The 20,808-nt window shown below is 38.1% G+C and overlaps 1 protein-coding gene across 1 annotated transcript in view; it reads left to right on the top strand.

Moving 5' to 3' along the window:
• The first annotated feature begins 335 nt into the window (after window positions 1–335).
• PDK1 (pyruvate dehydrogenase kinase 1) overlaps window positions 336–20,808 on the top strand; it is a 34,636-nt gene continuing 14,163 nt past the window's right edge. Inside the window, exons 1-8 of the mRNA XM_047084716.1 lie at window positions 336–666; window positions 2,524–2,665; window positions 5,272–5,343; window positions 7,743–7,927; window positions 8,208–8,303; window positions 9,521–9,598; window positions 11,367–11,443; window positions 13,259–13,357. Of these exons, the coding sequence (XP_046940672.1) occupies window positions 465–666; window positions 2,524–2,665; window positions 5,272–5,343; window positions 7,743–7,927; window positions 8,208–8,303; window positions 9,521–9,598; window positions 11,367–11,443; window positions 13,259–13,357 (951 nt within the window). The 5' untranslated portion in view covers window positions 336–464. The remainder of the gene's footprint in view (window positions 667–2,523; window positions 2,666–5,271; window positions 5,344–7,742; window positions 7,928–8,207; window positions 8,304–9,520; window positions 9,599–11,366; window positions 11,444–13,258; window positions 13,358–20,808) is intronic.

Here is a 20,808-nt window from a genome sequence, read left to right as displayed (position 1 = left end):
TAGCAGGAAGGTGGGGTGTGCTCCGAGAGAGCGCGGGAAGGGGGCGCACCAGTATGCGAGGGCGCCTTAGGTGCCCGGGCGCCACGGCCACCTACGGGCTTCCTCGCTGCAGGGCGGGCCGGGGACTGAAGAAGCCTAGGCTCCTCCCGCACCCACGGCTTCCCGCCGGCAGACCTGCGCACGCTCTCCCCGCCCCACCGCTCGCCGGCACCGCCCCGGCGCACGGAGGCTGGACTTTAGCACGGGGGCGGACCCCACTCCCGCTCCCGCCTCTCTCCCCGCCTCCCTCTCTGGGTCCCGCCCCGCGGCGCAGGGGGCCGGGCTCCGGCGAGGGGGGCGGTGGCCGCGGCGGTGACAGCCGCTCCCCGCCCCCGAGGGTCGCCACGTCCCTCACGTACCGCCCGGCCGAGGCGCTGAGCGGCGACCTGGCTACCCCAGCTCCGGCTCCTCCGGCGGGGCTCGGCATGAGGCTGGCGCGGCTGCTTCGCGGAGCCGCCTCGGCCGGCCCGGGCTCCGGGCTGCGCGCGGCCAGCCCCGGCGCCAGCCGCAGCTTCACCTCGGACTCGGCCTCCGGGCCGGCGCCCGAAAGCGGCGTTCCGGGCCAGGTGGACTTCTACGCGCGCTTCTCGCCGTCCCCGCTCTCTATGAAGCAGTTCCTGGACTTCGGTGAGTGCGGCCCGGGCCTAGGGCCTTTGTGCGCGGCCCTGCTCGGGGAAATGTGGCCCCTGACCCGGGACGGGCCCGGCCCTCGCTGGCCCCCTCTCACCTCTGGTGCACCCCTCCTTCTTAACGTCTCCTCCCCCAACGCTGTAGGTGTTTCCTTCCTCCCTCGCGGACAGATCCCCAAGCTCAGGTGCACGCGCTGGCGGGCGGGATAAATAACCGGGGGCGTGTGCCTTTTTATTGTGTATTGTTGAAAAACAAACCTGGAGGGCCGCGGGCGGAATGACCTCCCGCCTTTCAGCGCACGTGCAGAGCCGCGCTCTCTGCCAGGCGCCTTCCGAACAGTAGAGCTCCGGCTGGAGGCAAGTGTGCTGCACACTCCGGGGAGTCGTGTTCGGATTCTGCACAGTGATGATAAATGCTCAGTTTTGTAGACGATGATTGCATAAAATTGGCGCGATGATAGGGGAAGCAGGTTATAACTGGCCCAATTGTTTAATAGAATGTTTTCCTTGCCACTTGCTTAATAGTGTTTCCACCAACAGCACATTCATTTCATCATCAGCAAGTAAGTGTTGAGCACACGTAAAGTGCGTGAGCACTAGACGTGGGGATTGCCACATTTCACCCTGTAGAGGCGACTGTCCACTTTCCTCGTCTTCCGGTGGGCCCTTCCTGGTTTTCTCTAGAAAGGATGCAACAGATTGCAGAGAAATTGCAAAGTTAGACTTATAACTTTGACTTCTCATACGGAGGCGTGGAGGGGAAAGGGAAAACTAATAAACTCGAATAAAGTCATAACATTTCAGTAGAAAAAGTTATCTTCTGCATGGTGAGTACTGTTAAGTCAGTAATGGATCTCTGGTGGGCTCAAAAGATATCAGCTTAGCTGGCAGCTTTATCTTAAAATTGTGGTGTACAGAGGCGAACTCTTTTTGGCGCAAAGCCCTCGGTTTTCTTTGTTGTTACTTTAAAATGACCGTAGTGTGATTAAGGGGTGAATTTGGCCTTGTTCACAGTATGCCATTAAACTTTCACAAGAAAGTGTTTTCCTTTAATTCGGTAATTACTGCTAGGAACAATCTAGTTTTGGCTAAGGCTGCCTTTCTAAAACAGCAAGATGACATTCGTGAGTTCAGAATGCATTGCTGAAATAACATGATTTTTTAGTTTAACTTTCAATAGAACTGCTTGTCAAAGGACATTCTACAACTGTTCTGCTTAGTAGCTTGGTACAGGAGTGGAGGAAGAGCAGGATGCTTACCAGGAATCAGACTATTGAATAAGACCTGGGGGTGGGGGTGAGGGGAGGGGGAGCTTGAAGATGGTTGCTGAACAGGTATTGGTATTTTTTGCTTTCTGTTGCCTGAAATCCCTCCTGTACCTCAGCTCTTTGCTTATCGTGGTTCCCACGCACATTGACCAAATTTCTCTGTTTATATTGGACAGGTATTCATTTCTTACAAACCTGGAGTTAGGAAACAGATTTTCTAAATAATAGCATCCAGTTAATAGACTTTGGCAGGTCCTGCTGTTAATTAGACTCTGCACCTTGTTCAGACTTGCTCGGGTTACCTTGGTGCTAAGATAATCACAGGAAGGATGCAAGTGATGGAGAGGGGAGAGTATCTTCACTGCTCTACAAAGTGATTGGAATGTCATGACTTAGGTCATTTAGGATGCCTCACAACCCTGCTGACTGGGTTATCTCATCCCTTTCGTTCTCATTCCCTGTCATGAAGGGGATGCTACTACCACTCTGACGTTGCCAAGTAACTCCCTCTGCGTTTCTCCCTGCCTCTTGGCTTCTACTGCCTTATGGGCTCTACTTACTGCTGTTCCCACCTTGTTTCGTTTTAGGATCTATGAATGCTTGTGAAAAGACCTCATTTATGTTTCTGCGGCAAGAGCTGCCTGTTAGATTGGCAAATATAATGAAGGAAATAAGTCTACTTCCAGATAATCTTCTCAGGACTCCATCAGTTCAGTTAGTACAAAGCTGGTAAGATTCCCATCTTGTGTTTGCAATTTCAATGGACTTACGGACTTTACTCAAGGTGAAAGCAAATACTCTTTTACTCTTCAGTGGATTCTTACGGTAGTAAGAGCATTCCTCCACCTCTTTTTGGGTGTGTCTGGGCTTGTCCCCTGAATCCTGGACTCTATCACTCCTTGACTTTGAGAAAACAAACAACCAACCAATCAGAACTGCACAGAAATACACACACTAAGTTTAAGATTTCTGATATTAAATCTGTAGGGATGTTATGTTATAATAAAAAATATCTACAAAAAATATATGTCTACCATTTGTTGATGGCTAGGGATTTATAGGCATTACCTTTAATCCCTTTGACAACTCTGCCCATTAGGCATTATTATCATCATTTACAGATGAGGAAATTGAAGCACCTACTGGCCTTTTGTCAAAGGTAGTACCATTCATAGTGGAGGTAGGATTCAAGCCCAGATTTGTTTCTTTCTACTATACCATGCTCTAGTCAGAATGATAAAATGTATTAAAGTGTGTATATATTTTTGAATAAACTGAATTTATTTTACTGTAGTATATCTTTGTCAAACACAAAAGTTAAAATCTTTATTCTCCCATTTTAAAGTAATTACAAATTAGTGGAATCATATAAGAAACTATGCTGTCTTCCAAAATATGACAGTAGAGGTATTAAGGGTATGAACATATACGTGGCCATTTAAATACAGCCTTTCTTGAAAAATAAGATAAAAACAGAGAGGGAGGCAAACCATAAGAGAGTCTTAAATATGGGGAACAAACTGGGGGTTGCTGCTGGGTGGGGGGGGATGGGCTAAATGGATGAGGGACATTAAGGAGGGCACTTATTGGGATGAGCACTGGGTGTTATATGTAAGTGATGAATCACTGAATTCTACTCCTGACACCATTATTACACTGTATGTTAACTAACTTGGATTTAAATTAAAAAATAAATAAATACGGCCTTTCTTGTTAAGGTTATTAATTTAAAAGTGTAATTCTTTTAAGCACTATACATTTCAAACAAAAGAGTTTGCCAGAGTTCAGTCTTGAATGGAAAATAAAAATTAGCTGCAAGATTTTTCCCAGTTCTGATTCATGGAGATCTTAGCACTTTTTTGTAGCCATTATAGTTTGTAGGAGAAGCTGATATAACTTCAACTTTAAAAAACAAGCAAAAGAAGTATGACTGCTATAATATGTGGTAATGAGATGCTATCTGGTTCAAGTATGGAACAATTATGAGTGTGGTTTAAAGAAGAGGCATTTGTTTAGGAACTCTGATGGAATCTAAAGGAGAACATATAATTTTCTACGGAAGCTTATTTCTGTTTTTTAAAATTCTTCACTGAAAATAGAATATGCTGCATCTTGAAATCTGTTCTGTGCCTAACATGTTGTCAGTGCTCAACCGTCTCTTGAATTAAGAGTGTAGCTTTTCTTGCCAGGGAAGAGAAAAGTAAGGGGTAAAGCAAACGTCAGAATCACTTGACTTTGGAATGCTTTGGACTGAAGAGAGGCACACGCTGCTTGTCAAGAACAGCTTTCCAAATCAACATACAGATTTACAGATTTTTCAAACACTTTCATTGCCCCTGGATGCCTACTAAAGACAGTTGTAGATAACAGTGCCCACAGACCAGCCAAAGCAGAGCCTATATAATTGAAAGTCATTGAATAGTAGTGAGGTGTTTTCAGCTCCGGCCCTGTACTGCCATTATGCTTGGCCGCATGACCTTGACAAAGTCATTTGGCTTTCCTCATTTTGTTCCTTCCTTAATGGGTGATTTGCTACCTTGAATTGTTAGATAAATTAAAAACCTACATTTGTATGACTTTTGTTTTTGTTCAGCTCTGTTTAAAAGAACCATGTGGTAAGTTATAGGCTTTTAACAAATACTTGTTGATGGTACACAAACTATTAACCTGGAGAGTGCATGCTTCTGAAGGACAGACAGCCACCTTCAGCTCCAGCTGGTCATTGCCACTGCGGAAGTACCATCCACATCATCTGGTTTTCGTTTGTTTAAAGAAAAGCCACAAGTCTAGATTTTTAATGTAGAATCTCCCAATTTTGAAAGATTGCAACTAATTAAAAATTTTGTAAAGCACCAAAGCCCTAGAAGGTCTGTAGGGTTTTAAAACACAGGTTTTAAGCTAAACTCATAGACTGAGGTAGGTGTTCCTCCACATTTCGCTGAGACTAAGACAAATTAAGTCATTTCCCTCAGATCACATAGTTACTGGTAACAGACTCGATTCTCATGACAATCAGCATTTCTACTGTATAGTGGTAAATTTAAGAAATTGAAAAGCTATTTTAGAGTATAGAACTTAAGAATAAAAGAAGTAGGAAATCTTAAAACTCTAAAATGTAACCTATGTTCTTAGGAGAAAATGTGCACCTTCTATTACTTTATGCCAGGCACTTTGCTCAAAGGTGGATGGGTATAAAAATCCTACTTCAACCATAATTCATAGCACTATTCTAAATTAAAAATTAAGAGATGGGTAAAAATACCTTTTGAGTATTTTCATAATATGGAAATTTCAAATTGTGAAAAACAAATTTACCCTACTGATTTGCATTTTAGGTATATTCAGAGTCTTCAGGAGCTTCTTGAATTTAAAGACAAAAGTGCTGAAGATGCTAAAACTATTTATGAGTAAGTACATGATTTTGACCCTATTCAGAACACAATTTTTAAAAAAATTTTTTTTTAACATTTATTCATTTTTGAGAGTGAGAGAGAACATGAGCTGGGGAGGGGCAGAGAGAGAGAGAGAGAGAGAGAGAGAGAGAGAGACACACACACAGAATCCAAAGCAGGCTCCCAGCTCTGAGCTGTCAGCATAGAGCCCGACGCGGGGCTCAAACTCACGGACAGTGAGATCATGACCTGAGCTGAAGTCGGACGCTCTTAAACATCATGTAAAAAAAAGGGGCGCCTGGGTGGCGCAGTCGGTTAAGCGTCCGACTTCAGCCAGGTCACGATCTCGCGGTCCGTGAGTTCGAGCCCCGCGTCAGGCTCTGGGCTGATGGCTCAGAGCCTGGAGCCTGTTTCCGATTCTGTGTCTCCCTCTCTCTCTGCCCCTCCCCCGTTCATGCTCTGTCTCTCTCTGTCCCAAAAATAAATAAACGTTCAAAAAAAGAAAATTAAAAAAAAAAAAAAACAACATCATGTAAAAAATATAAACGTATTGAACTTAAACTTGCTATTGGGTCACTTTAGGGAAATTAACTTTTAGTTTCTCACCACTCGAGAACATACAGTAGTACATGTGTCTATAGCAGCTCATACAAGTAAGACAAATAATGTAAAACAGTGAATATAAGAAAAGACAGTTCAAGTCTGATGATTAGGGAAAATCCAGAAATGGCCTCGGTGCCATTTGGATGATAGGGGACTGGTGAGAGGACTCTTTATCTGGAGAGTTCAGGTGAACATTCAGCTCCAGCCAGTCATTACCAATGCAGAGACATTATTCAGATTGTCTGATTTTTTTGTGTTAAAAGCAGTAACTTTAGATTTTTAATGTAAAATCTCCCCCAATTTTGAAGATTGCAACTAATTTTAAAAAGTTGTTTTAACACCGAAGGCCTACAAACACACCTCTGTGGTCTCACTTTCTGACCTCTGTAAGATGATGAAAGTAATGACAAATGTAATAACCAGTGTACCAGAATTGATAATCCCAGGTAGTCCCCTCAGGCAGTTATCTGCTTATTCCGATGAATGTTGCTCAGAACTTAAAGCCCACCTCTTTTGTTGTCCCCAGAGTCTATTGCACATTTTTTTTTAACTGTCTTTAAACATGATGGCAACATTTCACCTTTTAAACATAATTGGGTCTGAAAATAACATCAAGGATTTACTCTCTACCTAGGTATGAAGCACACTGTATATTTAATCTTTAAAACAGTGCTCTTGAGTTAATGCTATCTGTGCACAAAGAGGTTAAGTAACTTAAGGTAGCATTAAAATCACATAGCCAACTAGTGTGATGGGATCAGGATTTGAACCTAAGCACTTGCACTTAAAAATAAACGTACGCTATAGAACCTTCTGAAAATAGCTAGTCAGAGCTGAATCTAAAAAATAACGTGAGCAATCAAGCAGAATAATCCTGTTTTGGGTTTTAAAAGAGAGAGGTGAAATAAAGGGGTGATTAGGAATGATGAGTGTTTGTTGTTTTTGAGGAGTTTTGTTGTTTGTATTTTGGATTAACAGTTTGGTTTTGAAGCAGATTACAAACTAGGAATTCCAAAAATATTTTGAGCGATGAGAGCATCACTGGAATAAGTTGATAGTACTCAAGATGATGACTTTGAATGGGAAAGCACTCATTCAGAAGTGTAAATTCTGATGGGTATGTTACAAGATGGATTTTATTTCGTAATTAAGACTTCTTTTCTCTTTTATCTAGATCTTTAAATTAACCATGCAATAAATGTCTTCTAAATGACAGAAGTGGGAAGGCTGGATGACTTGAAAATTTTTCTTTTAACACAACAGTTGACTCTTTCTCTCCCATTTTTAAACTTATAGGATCAGCAACATTAAAATTCCTTTTACTTTTCTGTTCTCAGTAGTTCTTTCTCTCTTGGAACCATAGGGAATAGTTCCAAAACAGACAGGCTTTATTGGCTTATTCATCTTCATTCCTCACAGAGCTGTGTTCACTAGAAGCAAGCACTCTCTGTCTTCTCTTATGCTGAACGTCCGTGGAATACTGTCCTCGTAGGGAATGCTCAAACGATCTTAGTTGATGATGGTTAAAGCAAACCCTTAACATTTTTGGGATTGTGTTTTGTGGCAGCCTTACTTTTAGGAGTTCCAAGAAAATAATTAAGCTTCAAAAGTTTTATTTTGGAGGTCTTTATATTCTATATTCTATATATTGATGATCTGAAATACAGTTAAATAAGCAGAAGAAAACATGCACTGATGCTTTTTTACTGAAGTAGGGATTTCTTGCCTAGAAAAGGTTGGTTAAACGTAGATTTTAATAATAAATTCACTTGTCAGAATATTTGGCTGTTTTGACGGACAGGTTTGTTTAGCTTTACAGATACTGTGATTCGGATCAGGAACCGACACAATGATGTTATTCCTACGATGGCCCAGGGAGTGATTGAATACAAGGAGAGCTTCGGGGTGGATCCCGTCACCAGCCAGAATGTTCAGTACTTTTTGGATCGCTTCTACATGAGTCGCATTTCAATTAGAATGTTACTCAATCAGCACTGTAAGTATCTAGAAGTCAGGAGAAGAAGCAAAATAAAATGAATGTGTTGGTATATTTTAAGTTTATTTAGAAAACTTCCCTTTAATAAACATTTGATTTGGCTTTTTTGTGTGTATTAAGTAAATAGACTGTCATGCAAAGGAGGTATTCTTATTGAATGTAAAATACTACGTTTAAAAAAAGTGTCTGTTCTACTGTTTGGCACCATTCAGAGACACAGTATTCAAATCAGGAAAAGGGCATTACAGAGTTTAGCTTATTTTGTTTGTTTGTTTGATAGCTTTATTGTTTGGTGGAAAAGGCAAAGGAAGCCCGTCTCATCGAAAACACATTGGAAGCATAAATCCAAACTGCAATGTAGTTGAAGTTATTAAAGGTAAATGCTTACATTTCTCCTTTCATGAAGGATGCAAAAATTAAAATTATTGAATGTTAATTCATGCCAATAAAACAATTACTTATATCTTGAGATAAAACATTAGGAACAAATGCAAGGATTTGAGAATAATTTTATGATGTTAATTGTACATTATGTATAGGATGAATATTTTGTTGATCCAATGCTTTGTTAGGCAAAGTATGGTGATACTGTGAGGGCACCTGTTTCACTTCAAAAAGATTCAAGCTCCACCTCCCCCCGCTTTCTAATTCCCTGTACTAGGAGCCATAGTCTGTGATAGTTTGGTTTGCATTTTTCCACACTTTTTTCTGTTTATACCACATATACTCATATATGTATATATGTCATTGTTGTTCTTACATTGTTTGCTTTGGGAAAATGGATGCTGTATGTATATTTTTCTATAAGCTTAGAGCCATCACACCATGTTCAGTACATATGGAAATACCTTAGGTTTTTGGGTGGCTTAATGGGTATTTCAGAATGTATTAATCCATCCTTCTATTGATGCATATTTAGGTTTTAATTTTTTTTTAACCAGTAATACTGAAGTGAACATCTTTAGACATGTGCTGACTTTACTACTATTTTAGAAGGCAAGATTCTTAGAATTTAAGACATTTAAAGTGCATTTAGGGGCACCTGGGTGGCTCAGTCAGTTAAACGTCTGGCTCTTGATTTTGCCTCAGGTCGTGATCTAACGGTTCATGAGATTGAGCCCCATTTGGGGCTTTGCACTAATGGTGCAGAACCTGCTTGGGATTCTCTCTCCCTCTCTCTGCCCCTCCTCCCCTCCCTCAAAATAAATAAACTTAAAAAAATTTTTTTTAAAGCTAAAATGCATATAAAATTTTGATACCTCCAAAAAGGTATCAAACAATGAATTCCTAAACTTTTACCAACTCTATATGTTATGTGTATTGTAAATATTTTCTTCACCCTGCTGTTTTTACTTTGTTTACAGTGTCTTTTTCTTTATGAATGTTTTTATTTTCTTATAATCATATCTGTCATTTTTCCTTTATGGCTGTTAGGTTTTATCATGTCATACCTTCTCCAAACTAAGACTGTTAAATTATATTTTCTTCCATAAACGGTTTTAAAATTTCGTTTACTAATAGTATTGCCATCTTAATGCATGATATAGAAATACATTTATTTTAATGCTTTTTTTTTGTTTTGATTTACACTAGATGGCTATGAAAATGCTAGGCGTCTATGTGATTTGTATTATATTAATTCTCCTGAACTAGAACTTGAAGAACTAAATGGTAAGCCTGATGATATCTTTTTCTGAATGATTAGTGTTGTGATTATCTAAGAAGGAATGATAAGAAGAATTTAGATTTGTTTTAATATAAAAGGACTTTTCATAAACTCTTTCATTGAATATGAAAGCTGAGGGAGAACAATCATGTTAAAAATATATGTGTGTGTGTGTGCGTGTGCGCATGTATGCGTGTATGTGTGTAATGAGTTGGATTCTGTCTGAAAAGCATTTTGGCTTCTTCCTCGTTTTGTTTATGTTCAATTGATAATGTTGATTCTTTCCTTATTTTTGTGGGTTTTCTTTTTGGTTAGTTTGGTTAGAAAAAAATGATGCCAAGAAAATTATATTTGACTTTTATATGCACTTCAATAATGTAGAATTGAAGAATTTAAGAATTCCACTTACTGAGTGGTAAATCATTTTTATTATTGAGGAAGTAAAAAGACTGGGGGTGTAAAGAGGAAAGAAAGATGCTGATCTGTTTGAGAATCTGTTAATCTCTGATGGTCTTTTCACCCTGACTAGTAGTGTGCCTTTTGGACAAAACAATTTCAGATATCTTGGAAGGAGATTGATAAGTTTCTCTGTGTTTCTGAGGGGTAGTGTAGTTTTGTAGAGGGAAAAACAGTTACTAAGTGAAGATGACCCTTTAAGAAGAATAAAATTAAGTAGGGTTTTTCTAAACTGTATTCTGGAACTTATAGTGGGAGAGCAATAAAGAAGTTACTCAATTGAAAATAGAACTGCTTGGTGTTTTTCTAAAGCCATATTAACTTTTGTTTCATAACAATACCATTCAGTAAATGAGAATCACAATGCAGAGATGATATTTACATCTGAACTGCTGTGAGCATGTTCTAGGTGTCCCATCCATGTTTCCATGGGGTGGTTTATTCAGAGGAGAGTCCAATTTATTGGGTCAGTTGGAATTCTAAGGTAGGGTGAGGCTTATTGCTTTGCTCTACTTTAAGTTCTGTTTTACATACAACCTGCCCCCCTCACCACATCCCCAACTGGCCTTCTAAATTTAATAAAATGTTTGAATGTAGAATTCGTATCCCTTGATAAATTGATGCTAGCTTAATTTTTTTTTTAATTCAAATCTATATACATAGAAATGCCTGAAATAAAACAGAAAACATTCCACATGGGAGAAACATTCAACAAATGACTTTTTAAAAAAAACGTACTTTTTTAAATATTTATGTGAATTGGACCATGGAAGTTACAGACTTTAATACTTGTTTTGGTACTCTGTATTTAAGAGTCTCTTATAGTTTGCCTTCCAATGGGGGGTGGGGGAGAAGGGAAAATGGGTGATGTGAATTGAGGAGGGCACTTGTTAGGATGAGCACTGGGTGTTGTATGTAAGTGATGAACCCCGGGAATCCATCCCCAAAACCAAGAGCACACCTTACACACTGTATGTTAGCCAATTTGACAATAAATTACATTGAAAAAATTCTTGCTTTGGAAAGTAAAATTCTGGCCTAAAGGCTGAGTGTCCTTTAAAAAGACTCACCATCATAGAGGAAATAGGAAGCTGGGTTGGCTAGATTGTCATTCAGGGTCACAAGAATGACTGCAAACTCATGTTGTCACTGTCATATGTGAATGTGGGGTCAAACACTAATATACTGAAGAACTGGGATGACAGTGATAGTGTACTCCATAGTAAATGTTTTCTTTTCATCACTACACAATATATACTTTAAAATGCTTTAAGCACATCTCTCTGTACTTTTATATTTTTCTCTTCTGCTCTGTAGCAAAATCACCAGGACAGCCAATACAAGTGGTTTATGTACCATCCCATCTCTATCACATGGTGTTTGAACTTTTCAAGGTTTGTAAAATAGTATTACATAACCTTTATCAGTCCTTTTCTGAGGTTAGGGATCTGCTCTGAAAATTAAGTACTCTACCAGGTTTTCCTCAGTTTCATTAAAAGATGTCATTTCATGCTCAGTGTCATGTCACGTTGCTGGAGATCAGCCTTTTGTCAACACTGATGGACATCTCAGTGTAGCAGTCAGCTCATACTGGGACGTCAGAAAGACCTGGGCTTGAATTCCAGTTCTTGATACATACGTGACCATGGGAAAATCAGTCAACCTTTTTGAGCCTTAGTTTCCTCTTCTGTAAAATGAGGATAATACTATCCAGGTTATGATGATTGGGAATAGCATACTAAATGTACAGTACAATGACAACTCATTATAGGTGCTCAATAAGCTTTATTAATATTTTTTAAAAATGGAATATTTAGAAGAGTAATTTTCAATTTTCCACCCTTAAAAAACCAGAGTCCCACTATTATATGTTTTTTTTTTCTTTGAAAAAGTCATTTATATTGACTTACAGGGCTTCTGCTATCATATTTGCTCCTTACAACAAATTTCAAAAGCTAAATAAAATGAGTCTAGTAATGTTGAGAGTACTCTTTTCCCAAATAACGCACCAATGGCAGCTTGCTAATGGATAGAAAAGTGAGTGAGGAGAAGTGGTACAGGTCCCTGTGGCTAAAAATGACTGCCCTAAATCAAGCTGATAGTCTCTCTGACTTTAGTTAACACGTCTTCAGCCAGCAGCAAACTGCTAGAAGAGGTGGCTTTCAGCCTGACCATGAAAAAGAAAAATACACTGAAACACAGAAAATCTAACAATATCATAGAACAGCAGGAGTTCAAGAATGCTCTTTTCTTCTAGGACATCAAGAACATATCTAATACCTTACAAAAATCTTTCTCAAAGTGGGAAAATAAATAAGCAATTGGCACTTAAAGGATTAAGATTAATTTTTTTCCTTAAGATTTCAGTTACATAAAGGTCTTATTCCCCATGATGCTTAATAAAATAAATAACCATATTATAAAACAGATTTTATATAATGTCAATAATAATGTCAATAATCTTAAGTAGCCTTTGGTAGAGATTATATCATCCCCAGGGATACTCAATCCTGATGTGTATGTCAGGGCCACACACTCTGAAGTTTTAGGAGTGTTTTTAAAAAATTTAGTTTAAAAAATTTTTTAAATTCAGTCCCATCTTTTGCCTTTTTAACTGTATCTGGTTTTATCAATTTCTCCTCCATTGCTACATGTCATGTTATCTTTTAGCGCTCATAATATATTGGCATTGTGTACTGTGTATCCTTTAGGAACTGATCAAAACTAGGGATATTTACAATGCAAATCAAACTAGTGATGAATTGGATTAGTTTCTACATCATAAAACCATTGCTGTGAATACCATATGAAAAAATTTTTTCCTTAATTTATGGCAATTAAAATGATTCCTAAAAATAGAGACAAAACTCTTTTCAAAAAATAAGTTATTATCTACTAAACTATAAAAATATTTGGATAGAATTTTCAGCTTTAATGTAAACTATTTAAGTGTTGAGATGCCTGGTTTTGGAAAATATGCAACCTGGATTTGGTTGAAATCTTTAAGTCAAAGTATCTCACCAGTCGTCCAAAATGGACAATAATTTTTTGAAGTAATTCTTTAAATATAATTATAAGAATTATACTTTGGCATATTTCCAGCAAATTAAAATTTTTTTAATTTCAAATGGTGCCTATGTGTTTGAAAATCAGAATTAGTTTCTTCTTTTTTAAAGTTGTGTTTTGAACCGAACCCTAATGTATTTCAGAACGCGATGCGAGCGACTATGGAGCACCATGCTGACAAAGGTGTTTACCCTCCTGTTCAAGTCCATGTCACACTGGGTAACGAGGATTTGACTGTGAAGGTACATGCTCCCTGGCATTGTTTTGTTTGTTTCGTTGATGTACAGGCATGCACATAATTTCTTGAAGATGTAATTTATTCTTAGAAAGAGATCTTATCTCTAATAGCTAATAAGCACGTAGCTTCATTTATCTGGCAGATTATGGAATTATCCCTTGAGTCTCTTTCTATTCTGGTCTGTAATCCAGATGATGCAAGTAAAAATAAATCCTGAAAACACAGTTTAGCAGTCATCATGAATATCTACTTTGATAAAATATATATTTTTTTCTTTTAGAATTTAACATTTATTTATTTTTAAGACAGAGAGAGAGAGAGAGAAAGCATGAACAGGGGAGGGTCAGAGAAAGAGGGAGACACAGAATCTGAAACAGGCTCCAGGCTCTGAGCTGTCAGCACAGAGCCCGATGCAGGGCTCGAACCCACACACCGCGAGATCATGACCTGAGCTGAAGTCGGACGCTTAACCGACTGAGCCACCCAGGCGCCCCTACTTTGATAAAATATTTGAGTGTTCGCAGTGTTACGTAGAGAGCATATAACTTTTCATTTTTAAGTAACATTTTTCAATCTACTTTTATATCATTTCATTTGATTCTCGTAACGGCTCTTTAACATAGGAGCACAGGTAATTTTATTGTCAATTTTACAGGTGAGGAAACTAAGACACAGTGATTAGCTCATAATTAATTACCCAACTAATAAATGTAACAGGACATGAAGTCAGGCTCTCTGACCCCAGAGAGCCTTCTTTAAATAGTTTCTTAGAGTATGAATATGCTCTTTTTTAAATAATCCTTTTAAATTTTGTTTTAAAGTAATAAATGCAAAGAGTATAAAAATCAAATATATTAGTTCCTGGCCATTTGTAGGCCACTACTCAGAGATAATCTTTTAGTTATTTTTTCTGGGATTTATTGATGTATTTTTAGAAGTATTCTGATATTGCTATTTCTGAAACTTAAAAATTTTCAACAGCAAATACTAGCTTTCTGTTATGATAGCTTAGGAATTAGCTCTTGTAGAGCACCTCCCCTCCCCAACACAGCCTTAGTTGCTATTTTCCCAGTTTTAAGTTCATACATGAAATTCTGGATTGAAAATAATCATCTTGAAGAATTTTGAAGGCATCTACTGTTACTTTTTTAAAAAGTGTATAATTCAGTGGTTTTTAGAATACAAAGTTGTGCTACCATACCACTAATTTCAGAACATTTTCATCACTCCCAAGAAAAACCTCAATATCCATTAGCAGTCACTCCCCAACTTCTCCTACTCTCCAGTCTTTGGCAGCCACTAATCTACTTTCTGTAAATGGATTTCCCCATTTTGGACATTTCATAAAAATGGAATTATACAATATGTGATCTTTAATGACTGACTTCTGCCACTTACTGTAATGTTATAGCGTGTATTAGTTCTTCATTCCTTTTTGTGGTTGAATAATACTGTTATCCATTTTGTTTTATCCATTCATCAAGTTGATGGACATCTGGGTTTGTGTTGTGAGAAGACTTTGATAACTCGTTCAGTCTCTTTATTTATTATCAGTCTATTCAGATTCTGTATTTCTTCCCGAGGTAGTTTCGATACTTTAGGCCTTTCTAAGAATTTGTCCATTTCACCTAGGTTGTTTAATTTGTTGGCATAGAATTATTCATAGTATTTCCTCATAATCCTTTTTATTTTTGTAGGATTGGTAGTAATGTCCCCACTTTCATTCTTGACTTCATCAATTTGAGTTCTCCCTTTTTTCTTGGTCAGTCTTGCTAAAAGCTTGTCAATTTTGTTAATCTTTCCAAAAAAACAAAACTTTTGTTGAGTTTTTGCCATTGTTTTTCTATACTTTATTTCATTAATTTCTACTCCCATGTTTGTTATTTCTTTCTTTTCCTTGCTTTTGAGTTCTTTTGCTTTTTTTTAGTTCTTTTTTTTTTTGTTTTGTTTTGTGTTTGCTTTTTTTTTAATTTCTTAAGGTGGATTTTAGGTTATTGATTTGAGACCTTTTATAGCTATACATTTTCCTCTAAGTACTGCTTTCTTTCTATCCCATAAGTTTTTTGTTTTATTTTATTTTTTTAACATTTATTCATTTTTGAAAGGCAGAGAGAGAGAGAGCACAAGCCCGGGAGGGGTGCAGAGAGAAAGGGAGACACAGGATCTGAAGCAGGCTCCAGGCTCTGAGCTGTCAGCACAGAGCCTGACATGGGGCTCAAACTCACAAACTGTGAGATCATGACCTGAGCTGAAGTCAGATGGCTTAACCAACTAGCCACCCAGGCGCCCCATATCCCATAAGTTTTTTATGGTGTGTTTTCATTTTTATTCATCTCAAAGTATTTTCTAATTTCTCTTGTGATTTCTTCTTTGACCCATTGTTTCTTTAGGAGTATGTTGTTTAATTTATATATATTTGTTAATTCCCACATTTTGTTCTGTTATTGACATCTAATTTCATTCCATTGTGGTTAGAAATACAGTTTGTATGATTTCAGTCCTTTAACATTTATTGAGACTTGTTTTATGGCTAACATATTGTCTATCCTGGGAAGTGTTTCATGTGTACTTTTGAGAAAATGTGTATTCTGCTATTGTTGGATAGAGTGTTCTATAGATAGTTGTTAGGCCTAATTGGTTTATAATGTTACCCAAATCTTCTATTTTCTTGTTGATCCGCTATCTAGTTGTCATATCTGTTATTGAAAGTGGGGTATTAAAGTCTCCAACTACTATGGTTGACTTGTCTATTTCTCCTTTCAATTCTGTCAGTTTCTGCTTTATGCATTTTGGAGCTCTGAGGTTAAGTGTATATATGTTTATGATTTTATATCTTCTTGATGTATTCATCTTTTATCATTGTAAAATGTCCATCTTGGTCTCTGATAATAATTTTTGTCTTAAAGTGTATTTTTATCTGATATTAGTATAACCACTCCAGCTTTCTTTTGGTTTCTGTTTCCGTAGCGTATCTTTTTCCAAGATTTTCCTTTTAGCCTATTTGTGTCTTTGAATCTAAAGTGTGTCTCTTCTAGACAACATATGGTTAGATTATGCTTTTTTTTTAATCCAGTCAGCCAGTGTCCATCTTTTAATTGGAGTGTTCAAGTCAGTTACATTTAACATAATTATTGTTAATATAGAATTTATGTTTGCCATCTTGTCATTTGTTTTGTATATATCTTACGTCTCTTTGATTTTTTATTTCTGTATTACTGATGCCTTTTTTTGTTCAAATGATACTTTCTGGTGTACCATTTTAATTTCCTTCTTGTTTCTTTTTATATTTCTTTGAGTTATTTTCTTGGTGTTGTCCCAGGATTACAATTAATATAGTGATTTATTTATAACAATTCAGATTCAATTCAGATTAATACCAACTTAATTTCAATAGTATAGACATACTTTGTTCCTGTATAGGTCTATTCCTTCCCCCTCCCCATCCTCTGTACTGTTAATGTCATAAAACATACATTTTTATACATTGTGTGTTCATCTACACAGATTTATAATTATTCCTTTCTGAAATTGTCTTTTAAATAAGGTAGGAGAAAACAGTTACATGCAAAAAATACACACATACTATCTTTTATATTTACCTATGTAATTCTTTTTCCTGGTGCTCTTTATTTCTTCATGTGGATTTTAGTTATTGTCTAATGTTCTTTCATTTCAGGCTAAAGGAATCTCTTTAGTATTTCTTTTCAACGTTTATTTATTTTTGGGACAGAGAGAGACAGAGCATGAACGGGGGAGGGGCAGAGAGAGAGGGAGACACAGAATCGGAAACAGGCTCCAGGCTCTGAGCCATCAGCCCAGAGCCCGACGCGGGGCTCGAACTCACGGACTGCGAGATCGTGACCCGGCTGAAATCGAACGCCTAACCGACTGCGCCACCCAGGCGCCCCTCTCTTTAGTATTTCTTTATAGAGCAGGTCTACCAGTGATGAACTCTCTCAGTTTTTGCTTACTTGAGAATGTCTTAATTTCTCTTTCATTTTTGAAGAACAGTTTAGCTAAATATAGGATTTTTTGGTTAATACTTTTTTTTCAGCACTTTAAATATGTTAATCCTACTGCCTCTGGTCTCCCCAGTTTCTGATGAGAAATCAGTTGTTAATCTTTTTAGGATCTTTTGTATGTGATGAATCACTTCTCTTGCTGCTTTCAAGATTCTTCTTGGTTTTTGACAGTTTTATTATGATTTGTCCAGGTATGGATCTATTTGAGTTCATTATACTTGGCATTTGATGAACATCATCTTTTTTTTTTTTAAGTTTATTTACTTTCAGAGAGTGAGAGAGCAAAAGCTTGAGTAGGTAGGGACAGAGAGAGAAGGAGAGAGAGAATCCCAAGCAAGCTCCATGTTGACAGTGCAAAGCCTGTTTTGGGGCTCGATCCCACAAACCATGAGACCATGACCTGAGCCAAAATCAAGAGTTGGACGCTCAACCGACTGAGCCACCCAGGCACCTTGATGAAAATCATCATTTTAATCAAAATTGGGAAGTATTTTGCCTTCATTTCTTTTTTTTTTTAAATTTTTTTTTTCAACGTTTTTTTTTTATTTATTTTTGGGACAGAGAGAGACAGAGCATGAACAGGGGAGGGACAGAGAGAGAGGGAGACACAGAATGGGAAACAGGCTCCAGGCTCCGAGCCATCAGCCCAGAGCCTGACGCGGGGCTCGAACTCACGGACCGCGAGATCGTGACCTGGCTGAAGTCGGACGCTTAACCGACTGCGCCACCCAGGCGCCCCTGCCTTCATTTCTTAAGATGTTCTTTCTGCCCCCTCTTCCATCTCCTCTTCTGCTGGGATTTCCGGTACATCTTGGTACACTTGATAAGGTCACACAGGTCTCTGGTCTCTGACACATTTTTTTTTCTTCTTTTTTTTTTTTTTTTTTTTTCATTTTCTTTATTTTTTTTTCTTTCTGTTTCTCAGACTGGATAATTTCAATTGAGTTATCTTCACTATCACTGATTCTTTTTTCCACATGTTCAAATCTGCTATTGAGCTCTTGTGAATTTTTCATTTCAGTTATATTTCTCAACTCTTGAATTTCAGTTTGGTTCTCTTATATAATTTATATATGTTTTTTATTGCTGTTCTCTATTTGGGGAGATATCATCTTCTAACTTCAGTACTTTTAAAATGGTTTCCTTTAGTTCTTTCAAAATATTTAAAATAGCTGACTTAAAGTCATTAGTTTCCTCAGATATAGTGTCTCTTGATTCCGTTTTTTCCCCTGTGCATGGGCCATACATTTTTCTTTGCATCTCTTGTAATTTCTATTGAAAATTAGACATTCAAAATAACATAATGTGACAACTCTGAAGATCACATACTTACCCTCTCCCAAAGATTGGTTGTTTTGTTTGTTTGGTGACTGTTTAAACTATTTCTGTAAAGTCTTTATTCTGTAATGTGTATGGCCACATATACTTGGTTAGCTTAGTGATCAACTTATGATTGGACTGAGAGTTCCTTAAAATTTTTTTTTTCAACGTTTATTTATTTTTGGGACAGAGAGAGACAGAGCATGAACAGGGGAGGGACAGAGAGAGAGGGAGACACAGAATGGGAAACAGGCTCCAGGCTCCGAGCCATCAGCCCAGAGCCCGACGCGGGGCTCGAACTCACGGACCGCGAGATTGTGACCTGGCTGAAGTCGGACGCTTAACCGACTGCGCCACCCAGGCGCCCGAGAGTTCCTTAAATACCTGCTGTCTTCCACTCTTTGTAAAGGGGCTCTGTGTGTATATTGGGGCACACTTTCGACACTCAACCCAGCAGTTGACTACTTCAAATTAACCTTTAGGTCCTGCTTATACAGAACCTCAAGGTCAGTCAGAGATGAAACCTTTCCTGAACGTGAACATAGCCCTGCACATAAGCATGACCTTCTAGATTCCCAGGATATCCCTGAGCTTTTGTAAGCCCCTAAAGACATCTCATTCCCTAGCTTTTCCTATTAAGGTTTTTAGTTAATTTATTGTTTGCCTTAACTGTTGTACACGGCTTTAGGCAAACTTCAGGTTAATCAATTATCTCTAATTGTTTTTGACATATTTCTGAGGATCAGGGGTGGGTGTATACAAGACATTTTGCACTGGGGAGCTCAAAATCAGGCCAAAGAAAGATAGCCTTCCCAGTGGCTGCCAGGATGCCAGTTTCACTCTGATTGCATGTTACTGATGGGAGTGGAGATGGGGGTGGGAATAAGCCAAGTTAAAACACCACAGAGTCCACTGGTTTTGTTTTGCCTAAGTGTTCCCTAAGTTGCTGCAAACCTTTGGTTAATTTCTGGAGTTCTGAACAAATTTGATTCTGACAGTATTTGCCTTTTTCTTGGTGCTTTCATGGATGAGAGACTCCTTTTTCTACAATTTTTGCTGATGTCCCTCTTGCTATTCTTTTTGAGAAGACTTTTGCTTATTCCATTTCCTGTTCCTTCATACAGGCCCAGTTTTAGATGTCAGGCTTTATTGTTTTGTTTGTTTTAACTGAAGCTTTTAAGATCTTTTCTTCAGCTCTGTTCTGAAATTTCATAATGATGTGACTTGGTGTGGGTTTTTTCTTACTCGTTGGTCCGGGCCCTTAGAATTTCCATTGTGTCCTTAGCACTTTCTTCCCTACTGCTTCACTTTTTGATAGTCTTATTTGGAGGATGCTGGTCTTCATGAATTGATCTCTGATTTTCCTTATCCTTTTCTCCTGCTTTTTATCTCTTTAAACTTTTCATTCTACTCTGTGAGATGTCCTTGACTTTGAATTTCCAACTCTTCTATTGAATTTTCATTTCCATGATCTTATTGTAAATTTCCAGGAACTCTTTATTTTTTATTATTCCTTTTTTAGAGCATTCTGTTTCAGTTTTATCTTCTATTATCACTCTGAGGGTAGTAATAATAGCTGTATTTTTTTAAAAAATTAGTATGCTGGGCGCCTGGGTGGCTCAGTCGCTTGAGTGTCCAACTTCGGCTCAGGTCATGATCTCGCTATTCATGGGTTTGAGCCCTGCATCGGGCTCTATGCTGACAGCTCAGAGCCTGGAGCCTGACTTGGTGTCTCCCTTTCTCTACTCCTACCCCACTCATGCTCTGTCTCTGTCTCTCTTTCAAAAATAAATAAACATTTAAAAAAATTTTTTTTAATTAGTATACCTTAACTCTCTACACTTTTCCCTCTGAATTTCTTTTTTCTGTTTATCTCTCTTGGCTGTTCATTTAAAAAGAGTGAGACACAAATAAATATATGGCAAATACCATCTGTGTGCTAAAAATGTAATGGGAATGCATCACTTTTTTTCAGCCCAGATGCTAAAGTATGTCTATTTTTCGGTTGTGTGTCAGCTATTTGCGCATTAAGGTTTACTTGATTCAAAGTAAGTCCCACATGTCTTCGGCTTTGGGGCCTCAGTTGTGCTACAGTATCGTCTTTCTCATACCT

Source organism: Lynx rufus, unplaced genomic scaffold (genome assembly GCF_022079265.1).
Source record: "Lynx rufus isolate CCGP_SWC_20201006 ecotype Redwood Valley unplaced genomic scaffold, mLynRuf1.p SCAF_2, whole genome shotgun sequence".
NCBI lineage: Eukaryota > Metazoa > Chordata > Mammalia > Carnivora > Felidae > Lynx > Lynx rufus.
The sequence above is the reverse complement of the archived record's forward strand: the minus strand, read 5'-3'. Positions and strand labels throughout refer to the sequence as shown.